At 40.1% G+C, this 21687-nt stretch overlaps 1 protein-coding gene across 5 annotated transcripts in view; it reads right to left on the bottom strand.

Moving 5' to 3' along the window:
* Nucleotides 1–21687, bottom strand: part of NCKAP5 (NCK associated protein 5) — a 968925-nt gene that overhangs the window by 188298 nt on the left and 758940 nt on the right. For all 5 annotated transcript variants that reach the window (XM_060622495.3, XM_060622496.3, XM_060622500.3 and 2 more), the window contains 2 exons: nucleotides 18808–18876; nucleotides 8589–8627 (listed from right to left, as the gene is read on the bottom strand). In XM_060622495.3, the coding sequence (XP_060478478.1) occupies nucleotides 8589–8627; nucleotides 18808–18876 (108 nt within the window). The remainder of the gene's footprint in view (nucleotides 1–8588; nucleotides 8628–18807; nucleotides 18877–21687) is intronic.

Genomic DNA, 21687 nt, shown 5'->3' with positions numbered 1-21687 from the left:
GTATTTTTATCCTTCAAAGCCCCCAGGAATAAATCACACACGATGCTTTCTTCCACAGCCCATTGTCTGATAGAATTATTATGTGCAGGGAAGACCAATTTGAAAAAAAAAAGTACCTTGAAATCAGAAGTGCATTAATCTAGTATGCTATTTTTGAAGATGGTAAATGCTAGCGATATGAAGTCAATTTAAGTTTCCACCTATATATTTTGCCTTTTCACTGTCTTCATAAAAGCAATCATAAAGCACAAACCACAAGGACAATAATGTTTTTGCAGTGAATAGAGATGTGATGAACTAAAGAAACTATCACTTTTGATAGAGCCTTTTGCTGTCATTTGTGGAAACAAGTTGGAATTTTCAATGCTGGGGCTAATAGAGCCAGTGATGCATTTAGTGAGAGAGAGGCAACTCTGAAGTGAAGGCTTTAAAAGGCCACTTGAAACTGCTCATGCTCTGAACTAGTGCATTTCCATGTGTTTGGAGGGGTTCATCTTGGTGCTGGGGAAGAAGTTGAGTAACCGTACCTGGGCATCCTTCTGGAGCAGCACTTTCGAATAGTTCAAAGACCACAGAGACCTTGTCCCCAGCTTTCATGAGGGAGGCTAAGGCACAGGGGCTTTAGGATTCTCTGGAATATACCAAGGAGCTGTCCTGCAAACCAATTTGTGATAACGATACGTGCAGTGCTTAAATGTCTACACCCTCTTTGATGGGGGTTGAGAAAGACCAAGTAGAATAATGTCCCAATTCAGAGTTCTTTGAAAGCTGACCCTTTCCTACATGTCAAACTTGATATTTCTCTATTTCCTAATTTCTTTTTTTTTAAAGGCATCTGCTCTTGCCATATGAAGAACAACTGTCTGCTGTTTCGTTCTCAAACGCTCTCATGCACTCCTGCTACCCCCTGCCCCCACTTGCCATCATGTTCCCTTCTCATCTACCTCGTTGTTCATTGTGACTGATGTCCATTTCAAAATCTGTATCCTCTCTGACACTTCTTTAAAAAGTTTATTTTGAGAGAGAGTAAGTGTACACATAGGGGAGGGGGAGGGACAGAGAGACAGAGGGAGAATTCCAAGCAGACTCCACACTGTCAGCACGGAGTCCGATGTGGGGCTCGAGCCCACAAACCATGAGACCGTGACCTGAGCCAAAGCTGGATGCTCACAACTGAGCCACCCTGGCTCCCTTCCTCTCTGATACATTTATCTGGCATCCCCCAAAGACCATTACTTTTTCTGAACTCCAGTAAGCCTTCAGTACCTCTTACCGGACATTTAGTATACACTGCTTTGTACTGATTTCATCTTTCATGCTCTAGACTTATCTTGTCAATTAGATGGCACATCCCTCAAAGGCAGGCATAAGAAGACAGACCAATAAACAACACCACAAGTAGTTTGTCCTTTCACTCTTTTATTCCATAACCTGGCAAAGCACCACATACAGTATGACCTTAATAAACTGTGTGATTATTTTGGTAACCGGGATGATGATGATGCCAAATTCTATTCTCTAGTGTTAGTGTGACTGAGGCTTTAAGTTTCTCAGCACTTCTAGTTTGTGCTTCTATATATTCTGATGTGGGACAGCTACAGCCTTGCTAAAGCTCTGCAAGGAAGAGAGAGAGCACCAGGCAACAGCTCTGATCCCCAGGCCCTAAACAAGAGTCACACAGGTGAGTGTGCCTGTCCATTAACCTTGTGTCAACCTAAGTGTGAAGCCAGACAGTTCTAGCTTCTGAAGCTTTACCAGAGCCTCATTATATCCAGTTGTATTTCTTCTATTTACAGAGGGCAGGGAAATAGGCCAAGGTGTGGCTCACGGCACAACTTACACTCTCCTCATATTTTTAGTTAAATGGGTAGAGTTTATGCATAGGATGGTTACAACTGATTATAACCTACAAATGCAGAGCATAGAAAAAGAAATGTCATGTTCTTTTAGGCAACCAGGTCCAAGATATAGGAAGGCAGCAGCCATTCAAGGCAGGGGCAGAAGTGTGTGCGCGAAGGGTGCTTGGGTGGCTTAGTCGGTTAAGCACCTGACTTTGGCTCAGGTCATGATCTCATGGTTCATGAATTTGAGCCCTGCGTGAGGCTCTGTGCTGACAGCTCAGAGCCTGGAGCCTGCTTCGGATTCTGTGTCTTGCTCTCTGTCTGTCCCTCCCCCACTCACACTATGTCTGTCTGTCTGTCTGTTTCTCTCAAAAATAAATAAACATTAAAAAAAGTGTGTGTGCACATGAGCAATATGCATTTGGCAGAGGCCACTTTGGGGGCCTAGGCACCGCTCAGATTAAAGGCTAAACTTGTTTCCTTTATTTAGAATTCAACCTCTCTCTGTGTCTCACTTATTCTACTTTTTTCTCTTAACATGCCTATAACTCCTCTGCACCCAAACACTAATTGTTTTCAGTACTGGTAATTAAGTAATTAATAAAATTTGACTGTGAGGTAAATAAATATTAATAGTACCTATTGTGTTGGAAAACATAATCATTCTCATCTGCAGGTGAAGAAATGCAAGTAGAAACACACAGGTGAGGGTTTGCAAGAAAGGAGACCTGTAAGGAATAGCACTGATGATTTTTTTGCAGCAAAACTGAGATACCTTGAAACAGTTCTTCAGATGGGTAGAAAGAAAAGAACGGAAAAGAAAAGAAAAAGAAAGAATACACACACACACACGCACGCACACACACACACACACACACACACACACACACATCAAGCTATTCTATAGAGATTTTTGGTACAGGTGCCCAAATTTCAATGGCCATTACTGTTACTTAAGATGGTAAAAGTTCATTTAGCAGGGACACGAATTATTGACCTGGAAAACTGTTCATTGCTCTTGGCTCATCTAGATCAGCGCATGGCAGAGGGGGAAATAGAAGGCTTTAGGAATGTGACCGTGGTCTTACGATCGTTGACAAACAGAATTGAGCTGGTCTGAGAATCTGTTGACATAAAAGCTCATAATCGCCTATATTGTTCTAAATTCTTGTTCTCTTTACTTAAGTCATGGATGGTAAGTGATGTCAGATAGTTATTATCTTAAGAAAATGTATTAAAAACCATGGATGTGTGCCCATGTGCACACACATAAGCACAACCAGACTGGGCAGATGGAAAGAGCACAAGAGAAAAACAGTAATTTCTCTTACCACTACTAGGCTGAGGCCTAGGCTGACATAAAGGGACATATGACACATATAGGCTGGCTACAAGAACCATTATTTTGACCCTGACAGTTATAGAGGTGAGACCTAGACTATCCTTCTGGTAAAGCGTTAGAAACAAATGAATTCTCCTCTGCTTAGATGCTATCACTGGTTCACAGTGGGGGCTGGGCCACCTGTTCTCTTTCACATCCTTCTTTTTCTTTTTTCCTAGCATGTTCCAGGCCTCAAGACGAGTACCCCACTGAAAATACAGGGTTGTGTCTTCTGAAATGAGAAAGAGACCTTATATAAAATTTTATTTGGGGGAAAATGATGCCAACAGTTTGACTACATTTAATCTCACATAAGAAAGTACATGGGTCTTTGGGTCAAGAAAATAGCCAGACCTGTTTTCCTTGCAATCTACATGTCACTAACAATTGAAAATAGTAAGAGAGTAAAGCTGAATACAAGGGCAAAATATACTGAGCAATACTGGTCTAAAGGACCCTGTGTGTCTTCATGATCTCAAACCATAACTTCCCTGGAGTATCCATACACTATAATCCTGGTAAGTTTCATCTGCATTTGGGACTAAAGAAGATTCTGGATCTACTTCTATATAGTACCTATGAGTATAGCTGCTTTAATGCATTTAGAGCTAAACGATTATCCATTGAAGTCAATTTAATAACATGTTGACTGCTTAGGAGTAGGACATATACTGACATCACTAGAGTATTGTTGAAAACTATATCTGATTTTATCATGCAAAAATGATACTATAGTGGTAAAACTGCTTAAGATGGAATGCATATCATGGGAATACACATCAGATTGGGAGTTAGGGGTCTGGACTCTGGTCCTCGTTACCCGTACGACCTTGAAGATGTAATTTATTCTGGTTTTGTCTCAGTTCCTTTACCTATAAACTGAGTGACTGCACAAAACAGGGCTTTCAAGAGAATGAAAGTCTCAGCTGCTTCGTGAGATGGCTTTTCAAGTGTCATCTAATTCCTTCCCTGAAGCTTAATGGCCACCATACCTACCTGCTTCTCCTTGTAACAGTCCTTCTCAGTGGCTGTCACTGATATATCCCTATCTTTTCCTAAGATGCCAAGACTTCTGTAAAAAGAAAAGCCCTTTCTCAGACTAACCAAGGGCCTCAACATCAAATATCTAAAAGGCACGGCAGGTAACAGAGATATGTGCCTGCATCAGGCCAGCCCTAATGAACAGGGAGTCGTTAGTCCTGTGGCAAACTGAATACTGCAAGCCTTCATCCCAAAGGCATTTGGATTAGAACATCACTAATCTGGGTGATGGCTGAATAGTTTATGTAATCATAGTAAATTAAGCCCATTACCAAAGCTAGTTGACAATCTCAGTATTAAATGCTTGTTAATAAGGTCCCTGGCAAGTGTGAGATTCTAGGGTCCAAAATAAGATGGATTCTGAGAAAGCCCAACTCCAGATTTCCAGAGTCAGTTTTGACTCCAGTATATGCTTTGGAGATCTCACATGGTTTCCTTGCTAGCCAGAACTGGAATGTTCCCAGAAGTTTTAAGAAATCCATTGGCTCCCTCACCTTTTTGTTCTATTTCCTGCAATCTCAACTAATAATTGAATTTCAATCCATCTGTTGATTTCCACAGCCTCATCCCTGGCTGCTGAGCTACAGTGGGGAAAAACAGTAAGTGATCCAATGGAATCTTGGGGGCTGAACACCGCAAAAGGAAGGGGATGGATTTGGAGTGTAATAACCTCAGGCTGAACATATGGGCTTTGCCACTTCCTGCAATCAGAGCTACGGGAGCACTATTTCCTTAGTCCTATCTTAACAGGGTTGCGGTGAGAACAAAATGACTCAGTGCATTTAAAGTGCTTGGGGCGCCTGGGTGGCTCCGTCGGTTGAGCCGCCGACTCCGGCTCAGGTCATGATCTCACGGTTTGTGGGTTCGAGCCCTGCGTCGGGCTCTGTGCTGACCGCTCAGAGCCTGGAGCCTGTTTCCGATTCTGTGTGTCCCTCTCTCTCTGACCCTCCCCCGTTCATGCTTTGTCTCTCTCTGCCTCAAAAATAAATAAACGCTAAAAAAAAAATAAAAAAAAAAGTGCTAGACGTGAGGTATGAGTCCTTGTAAGTGCACAGTAAACATCCTCCACACACCAGAGCCAGCCAGGTAGACACAGGTGGCCTGACTGCCCCTCCACAAGGGACAAGGGATATATGTAGAAGTTTGGAGTTCTTTCAGACACAAGCTACAGAACTCTGTTTTGCATCTACCCAGTGGCTGCACTGCTGGGTTCTACCACACAGAACCTTATGCCGTGTAGGAAAAGAAAACAAAAAACAAAAAACACCATATAAATAGTTGCTTATTCTAAAGAACATGCAGACAAAGCTAAAGTTGATATGCTGGAAAATGGCTACAAGAAAAAAGATTTTCTTTGAAGTTTGGTGATAGTGGCAAAAACATAACAAAACAAAACAGAAAAACCTATGGCAGTAAAGAACCTAGGACAGTTACATTTGCAGTGAGTGTAATTGACTTAATGAAGATAAAATATATTTCAGACAAGAATTTGAGGTAAGCCTGAATTATTGATTCACTTGCACTTGTAGCCTTGGACCTATGATTTGGAGTCATAAATGGAAGTGAGCTGGGTTTAATATTGTCACTTTAGCTTTATTGATCTAAAGGATGGACAATCTGCTGTGTTAAGGGAATCCACAGGTTTCTGAGATAAATTGAATTACTTGACTAGAACAGTATATGTACATTTAACAGAAAGTGATAAGTTCGTGGAAATAAAATTTTTTATCAGTATTGGGAAAAAGAAGTACATTCTGTTATTTCAAGATGCTTATCTTGGCCAATTCATGAGATGCCAGAAAAATGTTTCTTTGGTTGTTCGTGGTAGATTTTCTTTGTGTCGTAACAAAACAATAAACTCTAAAACTGCATGCTTATGACTGTAATTTCACCTCAAAACAAATTTTTTTGTGTGACTTGGATAAATCACTCAAGATTTCTGCTTTCACTCTGTGCCAGCTACAACCTCTTTAGAATCAGTTTTTTCATCTGCATTTGGAGTACATTTTATTTCCTATATCATGCTCTTAATTAAAAAGAAATCTGAGTCCTTTTGTAGCAATTTTACAGCCCCTATAAAAACCAGGAAGCACACGTTTCTGCAGAACATGATTCTTTTGGAATCCTGGAAACTCCTGGCATCTCTTTTTGCCTCAGAGTGTCCCCGAGGTATGCTATCTCACACGGCACCATGTCTTCTATGTCTTATTGCTTAACGGTACCAAGGTAGATTTATCTGTTTACTAGTTATTACTTGGATTTGTGTAGCTATTTTTTTGTGGCTGACCTGAAGGTCCCATTTTCCTTTATATTGTATCTGATGGCTTCCTCTTCTCTTTCCTGAGGCACCACTAAAAAAGATGGGCACGAGAAGGTTTCAACAGTTACACGTAGAACTCTCAACAATGCTTCCTTCATTCCTAGGTTTGTAATTAAATGAGCAAAGAGTTTCCACCAGGAGGAAAGCAAATGAGAAATTAAAGCCTTTGAAAAAGAAAAAAAAAATCAAATATGTTGTGACAGAAATTGTGAGATGCACAAAAAATCTGTTTTTCCCATTTTTCCACAATACTATGACAGTCAATTTTCAGCTGGGCACATACCCAGGATAAAGGCTTCATTGTCAGCTTCCTTAGGTGTGGCTGTGTGACTAAGGTCTGTTCAAAGAGATGTAAATAGGGAGGTAAGAAAGCTTTTGGAAGTCTCTCTTAAAAGGCAGCTAGTGTGTGCCCTTTACCTTCATTTGTTTCAGGTTTTCCTCCTTCCTGATGGCTGGAATGGGGATGTGTTGGCTGGAGCTAAGCAGCCATTTTGGACCCTGAGGTGACCTTGGGAAAGAAGGTCATATTCCACAGAATAACAAGATAGAAACCAGAGACCCCATGGAATTTATGGAGCAGAGTCACTGTATCAACCCTATACTGCCTACCTATAGATTTAGATATGAAACAGAAATAATAGCTTAGGTTATTTAAGTTACCACTATTTTGGATCTCTGTTACTCACACTGGAACCTAATTCAACCTAATAGGTGTACTTAAATCTCTTTATTTATGTGATATTAATGCAAAATATGAACCAGTTAAAATCATTTGAAACAGAAAGCCATGATATTTTAACAAAAGTAGTTGAGAAGAAAATCTAGCAAAAAATATTATCACAAGGCCTCCATAGTGTAAATTAAAAACGATATTTATTTACATATCTCCATGAGAAGTGGTCAAGCCCTAATAAAATTATGTTTAATGAAAAAAAATGTCACAAATTATTTTGCTATCATTAACCATGTATTCCAGAATATGCCACATGATCTAAGATTTTCTTTTACAGAGGAAGTCCCCATCTCACAGAGAGGTAATTCAGAATACACAGAGAGGTAATTTCAGATTTAGTAATCTGAAAGAACTAGAATTTAGCTTCTGAAAAACATTATAGAAAGAGATGGAAAAGTTTCAATAAAATGGACCAAAGCAGCCAAATTTGAGCAATTATCTCCCTCTGCCCATTCTGGCTCAAAGACATGATTGATCTTCATACTATCTGAAGCCAGAATAGGGACATGGCATAGGAGAAGACATACAAATCTCATGCTCAAAAATCATCACTTGTTTTTATCCTTCAACTTTATTGAGGAATAATTGACAAATATAACTGTATATATTTAAAGTGTAAAATGTGATGATGTGCTACACCTTACAGAGTGGGATGATTACCAAGATCAAAATAACTAACACATCCACACCTCGCAGTAGCTTCTTTGTTTGGTGGTGAGAATGCTTAAATCTACTGTCAGCATCTTTCAAGTATGTAACACTGCCATTTTTTTTTCCATTTACCATGAACCAATCCCTATAGGAACTCCCCTATGTGCTTTCTTTCAAAGAATGGCCACTGCAGTTCTGGGAGGGGGGAAATGTTATCCCCACTCTACAGAAGAGGAACTAAGACCCAGAAAAATTAAATAATTCCCCTAACCTCTAAGACCTCTTCCCTGAATTTTAGGCTTCTGTTAATGCTGTCCATGAAGGCTATTCATTTTATAGGAATTGGAAGGATCCGCTGATATATTTAATGTCTGTATTTACCAAATAAATGGGTGCATGGTAATCTTTCATCTTCTATTACTTTACCAAGAGTTTGAATTTTAGGATTCTATTGGTCACTGATGTTACTTTGTATGCCCATCTAAAACACACACAATTTTAACCTAAGTGAATAAATAGAAAAGTATTGCATCTATCAATCACAATTTCCTAGTTTGACAATATGAGTTCCAACCTATTCACATAAGTACCTTGAAAATAATAAGTCAGAAAGTGACCTACCTTTTGAGTGAGCAGAGCTTGCACAACTTGGTTGGCTACCTTTAAAAAATAAAGAAAGAGTTGCCATTTATAATAATGAGACTTTAGATGCATAGACTCTAATTTACCAATGTGTTTCCCACAGCTTATTCTACCTAATTAGCTCCTTATTTGCCTCTTTCCTCCCCATGTAGAGAACCTGATTATTTTCATAATAGGCCTATCTTTCTAGGTAATATTTTGCTTTTTTCCAAAGGTGACCTTGTTGCTAATTAAGATGGTTAGGTTGGAAAGATCATTCATACCTTGACTTCCACATTTCCATATTTGGAAAAATAATATCCTTTCATATGCAAAGTACTCCAAGAAGGCTAAAAAATGATACAGTGTAAAACACAATCCTAATTATCTGTACACAATTTCTACACTTTGCTGATTTACAATGTCCTTTGCCTCTCCTTCCTATACTTCTGCTGTGTGACTATTTCACTATTTAAAATGACTTGGAATAGAGATAGGTTTGAATGGTGAAGGATGAGAGCAAATCATCGTTCTACCTATGTTCTTCTTACATCCCCCATATCTTAATTTGTGCCATCCTTTTGTCACTGCTACCAGTAGCAGAGTCTGATAGTTGGTGACTCTTGTATCTATTTCCCCCTTTCTACTAAGTAATAAACTCTGATTTTTTGGCTGAGTACATTCAAATACATACCCTACCCTTCCTTGTAGCTAAGTGTCACTTTGTGACAAGCTTCTGACTGATGAGTTATAACTAGACTTTTCTTGGGCTTATAGAAAGTATCTAAGAAGAAGAGGGCTCACCCTTCTTCTTCCTTTTCCTGTCTGGGATATAAAACTGATAGCTGGAACCTCAGCAGCCACCTTGACAGTGAAAGTCACTGAGCCTGGCCCTGATGATATAGGGAGTTAGTTGCATTATCTCTATACTTCTATGAGAGAGGAAACATAAATGTCTACTTTTTTTTTTTTTTTTTTTTTTTAGTTTCCTCCAATATGCAAACATATGGAGTTCTAACTCATATATTAACATAACCCTAGTTTTTTTTTCAGGTATCAGTCAAGTTAGGGCAGTAGGAGAAGCTCTCCTCAGTAGAAGCCCCTCTCAACCCAAGAAGGTGAATCTTGATTAATTTAAACCAAACACAGCAATTCCATTTAGTGAATGGTTTAGGAGTGGGTATGTGCACCATTCCAGCCAAGGGCCTCATATAAAACTAGCAACATGTCTCTGGTATTTTGAAGATCTGGCATTTTCTCTAGATAACCATTCATCATTTCTCTGTGCATTTGTGCTAACATTTCTTTTTCACCTGCAGGTTTCAAAAACACTATATAGGAAGCCACTCACTAAACTTGACCATAACCTTGAAGCTATATACCCATATAGCTACTATTGATAAAATTAATGTGGGCAGGTGAATTACACAGTGTTTTTCAGGCAGTACATAAACTGTATACACTTAATGTGATCACTGAAACTTATAGCCTTGAAGAGCAATATTTAAATGTCTTAGACATCAGGAGAATGTCTAATGTCTCCTTCCTTTCTTCCTTCATTTATTTAGTATAAATATGTAGAGTATTTGCAAAGCTAGATGACTGGAATGTGTTCCTTGGTTCAAAGAGAATATAACTAGTAGGAAGTTGCAAGAACACAATTATAACACAGTGTGATAGGCATGTAATCATCTTGGTAATTCTCACATTCAACCAAAGCCTGACGGACACGCTTTCATCTTTTTCTCCTAATAACCTATTTCTTTTTGGTGATACTCAACTATGTGTGCTTGTTCTCCTGTCTAGTATAGTGGAACAGATTAGGGTAAGAATGTTTTCATGGTGCTTAATTGTTTCTTGACTCAATATTGACAAAGTAGTGCATCCTTAACGACAGTTGGCTACCAATAAGTCTCACAGAAAATTAAAATACAGGCTGTCATCAACTGTGGTTCGGAGGCATTCACAGCACAAGCAGTAAATGATTAAAATCAGATTACCTATAATTGATTAGTTGGACTGTAGGCAGAAGAGGTTTTTTTTTCCTATCAGAATCCTTGCCAAATTTACATTGCTGATATTAAGCAAATTAGAGAGACCTTTCATTAAACCTAACTATAGTTTTGAAATAAAAGCATTATTGATTTATTTTTTTGAAGTCCATCCCAAGTTAAAGAAACATATGTAAGGAATCTCACAGACAAAATTAAACCGTATTTTCCTTAACTGGTAATTTTTTCTTTTTCCTTTAGCATTTAATTTACACATGATCATAACAGTGATAAATGTTATTCAGTCCTACAAATTGACCAATAGTGTCATCTTGAAAATCTTTCAGTTTTTAAACATTCATTCCAATTCGTAAGTCACTGAGAATTTAAAGTCAAACTGGAGGTCATCCATTTTATTCTTGGCAAATTAAAAAAAAATACAACAACAGAAGAATTCAACTATTCACGCAGCTTGAATCAGGAACAAGGCACCCAAATTAATTCATACCATAAATAATTTAATGCTTTTGGATCTCAAACTTTGGATTTGATTTACAGTCTCATAAAACTGCCTAATATCAATATTTTCTTTCCTTTCTCCAAACTGGTCCCTCACTTAAACCGGGCTGTGGAACAGTGGTCACATAAAATAGCTCTCTCCATGATTTAACGGGAGACATAAATGAATATCCTAACTGTAACAGCCCGCAGGAGGGAATACGTTCTATCTTTGCAATCCGAGTATGTTGCCCTATAGGCTCCATCTCTGACACAGCTCCTTCTGGCAGGTACTTTGGACAATTGCTCTACCTAATAATTGAACAAAGATACACGAATGCATTATTTCTTTACCTACTGACATGGGGTTATATTACCCAGAAGGACTCGCAGGTCTTCTGCAGAAGAGCAGGCCGGTTTGTACAAATGCTTTCCCGGGTACTGTCTATAAAGACAGTTTCCTGGGTTTCATTACTACTTTTAACAGCCAGCTTCCCCGAAGCATCAATAGAACAGCTGTTTGGAGCTTGCGCCTGCAACCTCTAATAGGTTCACAAGATGACCCCTGGAATGGGCCCCTGCCCTCATCATAGAATTACGCCCTTAGCACTTGGGTTGCAAATAATCACACACCCACAGGCCCAGCTAATGAGAACAAATAACTTCCAGTGTCACCTGACAGCTTTTCTCTCCAAAGAAAGGAAAAATAGCAGCTGGGCTGGGCCAAGGGGACTTGAGACACACTGAGCAAAGCTGACAGTCCTTAAGCCTCTGGCTTGTTTTAACAACCTGCCTTAGGCTCTCTGTGGAGACCTCCCTGCTCTGCCTCAGTGGAGCAGGACTATAGGGGAGCCCGAGATGCCAAGGAGAGAGCCCAGGAACCTCTCTTTTCCCCTGGGTAAGAATTCTCTCAGACAAGCCAGCCCCTCTGATACCGGGCTCATCTTCCACCCACACAGGTCTTTGTTCTTCTTCTTCTCCAGCAGGCTTCCAGGTGGCATCTCCCACCCCCAGTCCCCTGTTGCCGCTGCACTCCCCAGGAAGCAGGTGGGCAGAGGGAGGAGTCAGGGCTGTGGTATTGTCTGCTCTTACTTTCAAAATCATCCCTGAGGCTGGATGTGAAGTCACACTGGTGTGGAATAAACCACACTTATTCCAAGAGGGAGCCAATCCTCACCACATCCAGAGGACAGCCAGGGCTGGGTCAAGGGTGGTAGAGTGAGAAACTCAAAATGCACCAAGCTCTGACAGGGCTCCTCCTGCCTCACAGTCCTGCTTTCATCCTTGCAGGTGCTATTTTTATCATGCAGAGCAAGTGTCCTACCGGCACGCCCCTTTAAAAACCTTGTTAAGAAAGGACAAGTTTTGGAAATCGTGCTTTGGAGAAATTTTCAATGCTTCTGAGTTTGATTTATCATACTGAGACAGCTGGGGGTGAGCGAGTGGAGTATTGGGCAGAATCACGAGAAGGACTTGGGTTCAAATGCTGCCTGTGTTGATTATACACTGATATGTATGGGGGTGGGGGGGGGCAGCTTAACTCTATACATCTATGGAGGAGGGGGGAACTGACTACCTCTCAAGTGGTGAAAAGTGCATGAGATGATAACTATAACCGGAAAAACCACCGTGGACAGTACCTGATAAAAAGCAGTCACCCAATGAAAGTTAGATCTGAATCTGAACATTTGAACTTCAAAGACTAAAATGCATTTTCGGGTAAGTAGTTAATGAAGAATGGTTTGAGAATAAAAGATGTTATTTACATAGGAATGAAGTGTTTGCATGTGTGCGTTTATAATATGCATGTATAAATATGAATCACTAAGTACCTATATTATTTACTTGCTCTGTAAAATACTGGGAGTGGGAGAAAATCATCTAAATGTGTATGTGGGATTGCAGGGAAAATTAACTGGGAAATTAATTTGGGGCTGGTAATCTCCATTCACTAATTTAGTCATTCAACAAATACACATCAAGTGCATAGTATGGGCTACAGATTATGCTGGATCTTGGAGAAATAATGGTGAATAGAACACGGGTGCTGCTTCATGGTGGTTAGAGTCTGGAGCAGACACAAGAGGTCCCTTATCTGTTGATTTCCTGGTCCATTCTTGCAATGGGCATTTGAAGCATGTGAAAGCCACAAGCAGGATCATCCCCCATCTCCATCGATAAGACACTGCTTTTCAAGATTCCTTAGGACCCAAGTGAGGGACACGCACTGAGAATGTCTGATGATTCCACAAGTCCTGGCTTACAGCATGGGAATCAGAGAGGAAGGTCAGAACTGCCCTTAACAATGTACTATTGCCTTTATTTAGCCTTGGTTTAAAAGAAATTCTGGGGCTTCTTTTTTTCTTTTACTGAACTACCTCCAAAGTCTAGTTTTTCCTGCCATTGTGCTCTGAAATAGAGAGCACAGAAAAGTCAAAGACCTCAAATGTGGATCCTCACTGACTATAAGGAACTCGCCCTATTCTGATGGTTTGAAGGGGAAGGCAGGTTCTCTAACTTCTGTGTGCAAAGGCTCTGCCTAGGAAATCTGTTAGGTGGCCAATTTCCTCACACTCCATTCTGCTTGGATTTTCAGCTATTTAACTGAGTGAGGTATGAGGATCTGCACGTATTTTTATTTTTTTCTGCGTCATTTTTATTTATTTTTCAAATTTTTATTTAAATTCCAGTTAGTTTTCATATAGTGTAATATTAGTTTCAGGTGTAGAATTTAGTGATTCATCACTTATATGTAACACCCAGTGCTCATTACAAGTGCACTCCTTAATCCGTATTACCCATTTAGCCCATCTCCCCTACCTCTACAACCTCTCCTTGAGTAACCCTCAGTTTGTTCTCTATATTAAGCATCTCCTTTCTGGTTTGTCTCTCTTTTTTCCCTCCTATGTTCATTTATTTTGTTTATAAAATTACACATATTACTGAAATCATATGATATTTGTCTTTCTCTGACTGACTTATTTGGCTTGGCATAATACACTCTAGTTCCATCCACGTGGTTGCAAATGGCAAGATTTCATTTTTTGATGGCTGACTAATATTCCTTTGCATACATAGACCACATCTTCTTTATCCATTCATCGTCAGTGGACATTTGGGCTCTTTTCATACTTTGGCTATTGTAGATAATGCTGCTATAAACATCCAGATGCATGTATCCCTTTGAATCCGTATTTTTGTATCCTCTGGGTAAATACCTTGTAGTGCAATTGCTGGGTCATGGCGTAGTTCTATTTTTAACTTTTTGGGGGATCTCCATACTGTTTTACAGACTGGCTGCACCAGTTTGCATTCCCACCAACAGTGTAAGAGCGTTCCCCTTTCTCCACATCGTCACCAACACCTGTTGTTTCCTGTGTTAATTTTAGCCATTTGGACAGGTGTGAGGTGATATCTCATTGTAGATTTGATTTGCATTTCCCTGATGATGAACGATGTTGAGCATCTTTTAATGTGTCGGTTAGCCATCTGGATGTCTTCTGCAGAAAAATGTCTATTCATGTCTTCTGCCTATTTTTTAAATTGAATTATTTGGGGAGGGGGTGTTGATTTTGGATACTAATCCTTTATCAGATATGTCATTTGCAAATATCTTCTCCCATTCTGTCGGTTGCCTTTTAATTTTGTTGATTGTTTCCTTTGCTGTGCAGAGCTTTTTATCTTGATGAGGTCCCAATAGTTCATTTTGCTTCTTTCCTTTGCCACAGAAGATGTATCGAGTGAGAAGTTGCTGTGGCTGATGTCAAAGAGGTTGCTGCCTGTGTTCTCCCCTAGGATTTTGGCCTCACATTTAGGTCTTTTATGCATACTGAATTAATTTTTGTATATGGTGTAAGTGGTCTGGTTTCATTCTTCTGCATATTGCTGTCCAGTTCTCCCAGCACCACTTGTTGAAGAGACTGTTTTTTCCCTTAGGATATTCTTTCCTATTTTGTCAAAGATCAGTTGACCATATAGTTGTGGGGCCATTTCTGGGTTTTCTCTTCTCTTCCACTGATCTATGTGTCTGTTTGTGTGCCAGTACCACGCCATCTTGGTGACTACGCCTTTGGAATATAGCTTGAAGTCCATAATTATGATGCCTCCACCTTTGTTTTTCTTTTTTCAAGATTGCTTTGGCTATTCGAGGTCTTTTGTGCTTTGAACATCTGCATGTTTAGCAATTGCTGCACATCTTTCTGCAGAATGGGCCCAAAAACACACTTTGACAGGATTTACTTTTTGCTTGCTCAGATACTGTTGAGGAACTAGAAATAACCCAAAATTTCCACATGGGTCTGTTGCTCTTCTATCATCATATCCAAGTTTGGAAGAGCTTCTATCTTCTTACTGGCACTTTCTGACAATGTTCTCGAAAGCATAGCATTCAGAGGGCCTAAGTGCAACGGTTCTTAATCTTGGCTGAATATTGCAACTCCCTGGAGTCTTCAAAATTTCTAACACCCAGGCCCCACTTTAGACTAGAATTGGATCAAAATCTCCAAGGTGAAGCCCAGTTGGCAGTATTCTTAAACCTCCCCAGGTAACTCTGAAGTGCAGCTAAGGGTGAGAATCACTTGGACTTCACCTGCTCCATCTCCTTTGGCTAAAGACGCCCTTTCAGTTCTGCCCCCTTCACTGCTGACTCACCCACTGTCTCTCCTGCTCTTTGGTGACTGTCTTATATGTTCTCAAAGGCCCCAGTGCACCTCATTTTCTGTGTGAGTGTCTCTCATTTCATTCTTCTGTGATTAAGCATCCCCCTCACTTCTTCTGCCAGGCTGGGACCACCTTGACTTTCCAGGTCTGCGTGACACTGACACACAACAAATACTTATAGGATAGACTGAATCCATCTAGATGTAAGGCAATGGTTTGAGAAAATGTTCTTTTGCTTATTTTTATATGTGTCATTATCCTTCTGTCCATGGGAATTAGTCAGTTCTAAAGGAACTATGGACAAAGCATTAGTGAGAATAAACAGAAATTCACTGTTTGCTAGCAAACTGTATGTCAAACAGCTAGATGAAGAAACTAGACTCAAACATGAAAACCTCCAACCTGCTTAAGAAATCCTTGGTGTTGCCTTTGTATTGCAAGGCAAGGAGATGAGGATCTAGGTAGCAGCAGAGGCGATGTGAAGTGGTGAAGTGTGTGGGCATGCGTGTGTTCTGGCAAGCCCGTGTGTGTGTCTGGATGTGGCTCTGCGTCCTTCTAATAAACATACCCCTTTTTAAGAATACACAGAGGGGATTTCCTACTCCCAAGCGTTTTTCTCAAATCCTCAACATGTTCTTCTTTTCCCAGAAAATAACAATCAGTGCAAAAGGGATTGAAGCACATTTTAAATTTAGATTATACCCACTTGTGTATGTTTTATGAAACCCACTAGCAAGGAAATAGCGTACACGAGGCCTTACCTTGTTAGTTTGTCTAATTAGTCTAAAAAGCCTTGAAAACAATTTCCAGTTGGCATTATTACTACACTCAACTACCCCTTTGAGAACGTTCTCTTACAATGCATGGAAATGGATTGTCTACCCTCATGCAATTAGTTTCAAAACAACTGGCATGTGTAATCAGGGGCCAGTATCATGAATACAAAACATCTGTACTGCTAAGAGGGGTTCTGAGCTGCCAATCACCTCTTTGGCAACAGTTAATTTTTGCAATCAAGAACAGAGGGACTCTCCCTCTAAAAATTCTGTCTTCAGAAGAAACTCTACGCGAAATGGTTCTGTGGATGAAAAATTATGGTTGGCTCGACACATCCTGACAAAACCTTCAGCATGCTGGCAGAGGGAGCATATGGAAAAGAAGACTATGAGTTTCCATGAAGAAGTGCTGTGAGCTTTTTGAGTGATAGGGAGGGATGACCAGTGGGAGAACTGGGACAAATAAGAAGTTTCTATGGTGTGATTCACATAAATTTGACTTCTGAATACAGATATGGTTTTCTCAGAAATTCTGTACAGGAGGTTGAAGTGAAACCTGGCTGATCGATACATATGGCCCAAGGGCAATATCTGTTTCTTTCAATATCCTTGGATGTATCTGGTCTTTCTTGCCCTAAACTTTGTTGGACCAAGAGCCTAGGGGACAGGGTTTAGAAGTGCTAAACTGGCTTTGCTAGACTGAGTCATCGTTCCCCACTTATGTCAACTTACTTCAGCTATTCTTTCAATTTGGGGCCTTGTAAAGATGATTCTGAGTCTTTTTAAGTCCTGACAGGGCAGAGTACTGCAAATGCCATTTTTCTTGAGTAACTAATACATATGGCTAGAAATATTAAACAATTAAAGAACTTTCTGGAAACATGGTGAGGGTTCTTCAACCACACATCAGTAACCATAAGGCAAGGTGGTCCCGGCTATGAAGACAGTGGGTCTCAAACTGTAGGGTGTATCAGCATTGCTTGCAGGGCCTGTGAACACACAGATTGCTGGGCCCGCTCCCAGAGTCCCTTAGTCTGGATGTCTGTTGTGGGGCCTCAGAATCTGCGTTTCTAACAACTTCCCAGGTGAGGCTGATGCTGCTGGGTTCAGGGGTCACATTTTGAGAATCCCCGGTGGAGGAAAACAGCAGCCCCAACTGCAACTCTGAGGAGAGAGGCCACTTTGGGTTTGGAGGGAGGGGGGGAAGGTGTAAGGTGGCAGCAATGATGTCATAACTGGGATTCGAACCTGTGTTCTTTATGGCGTCACCTGTCACCTCCCGGGACAGTGTGGGGAAGGGGAAGAAAGATCAAGAGGGGTTTTTTGGAAAATATTTTCCTAATTGTTAGTGAGGAGAAAAAGACTGAAGATATATATATGCTAGTTTCCACCAGTAAGGTAATGGAATGCGATTAAACATAGCTTTTCATACTTTCTTAAAACCTGTGTCAGCATTTCATAACAAACCTTAAGATGAACAGACAGATATATGCTAGTTTTATCTTTATTTGGACAGATGACTAAAAAAGCCATCCCGTTAAAGTAATAACCACAGTCGCCAACAAAATCCCAGATGAGAGCGTGTCTGTGAGGTGAAAAGCCAATCCCGGTTGGATGAGCCAGCGGGGGCTGAGGGTATGATCCGGGGTGGAGTGTGAGGGGAATGGCTGTGAGCAGAACGAGGGCCCCACACACTCTTCAATTTTCCCCTTTCCCACCATCCTTGCCTTCGTCTCTTTATTATCATCAAATAATACTTATCGGGTTTACTCACACGTGTGGCTCTGTCTTCTTCCACTCTGTTCAAATTTTCTTCCTCACTTCCCTTTCTCTTTGTGGCTTGTTCTCAATCTACTGATCCTTTCCCTCTGGCTGCCAACTGTGAACGTCATCCCCACCCACTACATCGAGGGTTTGCTTTTTCAGACACGGCATCCAACTGGCGATGCAGCGTGCCTTGACATAGCTTTTCTCATTCACAGCCTGGAATCACACTTACTGGGCGGAAGAAATTTATCATACAGTGAGGCATACCTCAACTGTGCCACAAGAATATTAAGTAGTAACCAAAAGGAATTTACAGATGCCTGTACAGTGAAATAGGAAGAGAAGGGAAGAGGGAGGGAGGGAGAGGCTGACCTTCCTTCTCAGTGTCCACATACATGTTTGCAACCTTCCTTTGGAGATCAAAATGCTAATGTTCTGTGGAGGCTGCTAACAGACCTATATTAAGATCTGACCAAGGGAATCCTAAATAGTTCAGCCTTTTGTGAAGAGCCTTTCTACTCCACTTACCTCATCAAGACATCTCTCATACTGTTCCCTTTGATTTTCATTTTCCAAAGCCAATGCTGAATTCTCTGCCTGCAGTGAGATACAAAAATAATACAAATAAATCAATGAAATGTTGTGTTAGGTGACAGCTTATTCAATACAGTTACTAAATATACCTCCTCGGGATCCAAAATAATCTTTGAGAAGAATCTTTGACAAGTTTGCTCTAAGTACTATTATAAATAACTCAGGGATGACTTGTGTCCTATCAACTTGTTCACAAAAGTACATTACCATCTCAAGAAATGCAAAAACTTGATATTCTGAACAGGTAGCAAATAAAATCATGGCCTGATATGAGAGCGTTCTGTAAAAAGATTACAATGTTTATTTCATTCTATGAAAATGTCAATGTAAGAAATGCCTTAATCCACTTCATTAAGACCTGTCACAGTTTCACAACCCAATATTTGTTTAGGCCATAGAAAAGAATCTCAGGTATATTCATGAAAGCATAATTCCAAATGCAAACCAAACACGTGGCTTTCCTTGTTAAGCAATGGCTTTTGAACATAAGAATATAATGAGAAATTTAAGAATTTTACTATATTTGAGTCCCTCCCCCTCCCCCTCCCTTTTAAAAATTACTGCCTCTCTGCTCCCCAGAACCATGTGGGTGTCTGAATGTTAAATAGGTTACTATAGGATACTAGGTTGAATATGTTACAAGTGGAATAAAAACGGGAAAACGTCACGCTCATCAGCATATTAGGTTTTAGAAGGAACATGGGCACTGCCCTCCACATCTGGTGACCTGGGTCCCCTTCAGCTACTACTGGCTCTAGTCTGAATCCTGAACTGTCCAAGTTAACCCTTCCCAAGGCTGCAACATTGACCACACACCCTGCTCCCCCAAACAAGCTCCCCCAAGCAAACTGGCTTCTACCTACCCTTCACTACCTACCCCTTCACCACAACCTGTCTTGACATTTGGAAGCGGGGTATAGAGTTCTAAATCCGTTTTTTCCCTCAAAACAACGATGGTGATTTCTAGGTGTTAGAAAGAAAGATCAACATTTTCCCCTTATAGTTTCCTCCTACCTGTTTTTTTAACTTTCTATTTGAAATAATTTCAAACTTGCAGATAATTTGAAAGTGGAAAGAACTCCCTCATACCTTCTCCTCAGAGCCACCAGCTGTTAACATTTTGCCACATTTGATAGATCATCATCTCTTTCTTTCATCGTTTTTCCCTGAAACTTGAGAGGGAACTGCAGGCATGATGTGCTTTATCCCTAAATACTTTTGTGTATGTTTCCATTTTCTTACACAACCAAAGTACAGTTGTCAAATTCACGAAATATTAATTCATACGATACAACAATCTTATCTTCAGTACCTATTTCAACTCATCCATTGTTCCAATAATGTCATTACAGCAATTTTTTTTTCCAGTCCTAAAACCTATCCAGGGTCAGGCATTGAATCTATTTGTCACCCATATTGGATCTCTTAATCTGGAACAATCCTTTGGTCTTTCATGTCATTAATTTCTTTTTCTTTTTTTCTTTCCTCCCTCCCTCCTTCCCTTCCTTCTTTCCTTCCTTCCTTCTTTCCTTCCTTCCTTCCTTCCTTCCTTCCTTCCTTCCTTCCTTCCTTTTTTCTTTCTTGGAAGAACACAGGTCAATTATTTTGTAGAATGTCCCTTAATTTGGGTCTGTTTCAAGTTTCCTCTTGCACACTTGTCAGGAATAGCACAAAAGTGGTGTGTGTGTGTGTATGTGTGTGTGTGTGTGTGTGTGTGTGTGTGTGATGCTGGGTCCTTCTCAGTGCACATAATTCTATCATATCCATATACCTGTTATTGGACATGTTAACTTTGATCATGTGGTTAAGGTGGGGTCTGCCAAATGTATTTCAAAATCACTTGCCTTTTGTAGTTAATAAATAAATCATGCAGAGATGTTTTTAGACTATGAAAATGTATTATTTCTCATCAAACTTTTATCAATTTATCTTAGCAACCATTGAATCTTGCCTGAATCAATGATTATTATGTTTGCACATGTTGATTTCTCACTCCATTATTCTACTTACACTTATGAGTTTGCATTCTTTTCTAAGAAAGTGCTTTTCCTATTTATTATTTACCTATATGAATACATGGGCTCTTATATTATTGAAAGGGTTCTAAGTCATTACTGAATTTATTTTGATGCCCAAATTGTTCCAACTTTGGAAAGGTGAACCCTTGTAACCTGTGCCTTTTGACATGTTTCCATCATTTTTCTTGATGTTTATTCATTTAGTTGGAGAAAGAGAGAGAGCACAAAGCTGGGGAGGGGCAGAGACAGAGGGAGAGAAGACTCTCAAACAGGCTCTGTCAGCCTAGAGCCACACACAGGGCTTGATCCCACGAACCATGAGATCATGACTGAACCAAAGTCAAAAGTCAGATGCTTAACTGACTGAGCCCCCATATTTCCATAACTTTGAGAAAAGACTCTTTTTAGGCACAAGAAAATGTTTCAAGCCCACTTTGCTTTTTCTCTGCCCCATTCCTGAAATCAGCTATTTCTCTAAGGAATCATGTTTGCTTTTTGTTGGGGAATGATATTTGGAAACTATGATCTGAGTGTTAATGTGTTCCCATTGCTACTGAGAGGTCATTTCTTCCAGTCCCTTTCAGTAAAAGGGTTTCTCTCTTCTTCTCTTCACTACACCTACACACACACACACACACACACACACACACACACACACACACACTCCATCCCTTACAGAATTCTTCCTTGCCTTCTCCTTTTCTTATTTGGGTCTTCCTTTTCTGCAGGGAGAACACAGGCATTCACTATTATTACATTTATTCATTTATTCAACACTACTGCACATACAAAATTG

Source organism: Panthera onca, chromosome C1, assembly GCF_046562875.1.
Source record: "Panthera onca isolate mPanOnc1 chromosome C1, mPanOnc1 haplotype 2, whole genome shotgun sequence".
Taxonomy (NCBI): Eukaryota; Metazoa; Chordata; class Mammalia; order Carnivora; family Felidae; genus Panthera; species Panthera onca.
Note: the sequence above shows the minus strand (reverse complement) of the source record. Positions and strands in the feature narration are given on the sequence as shown.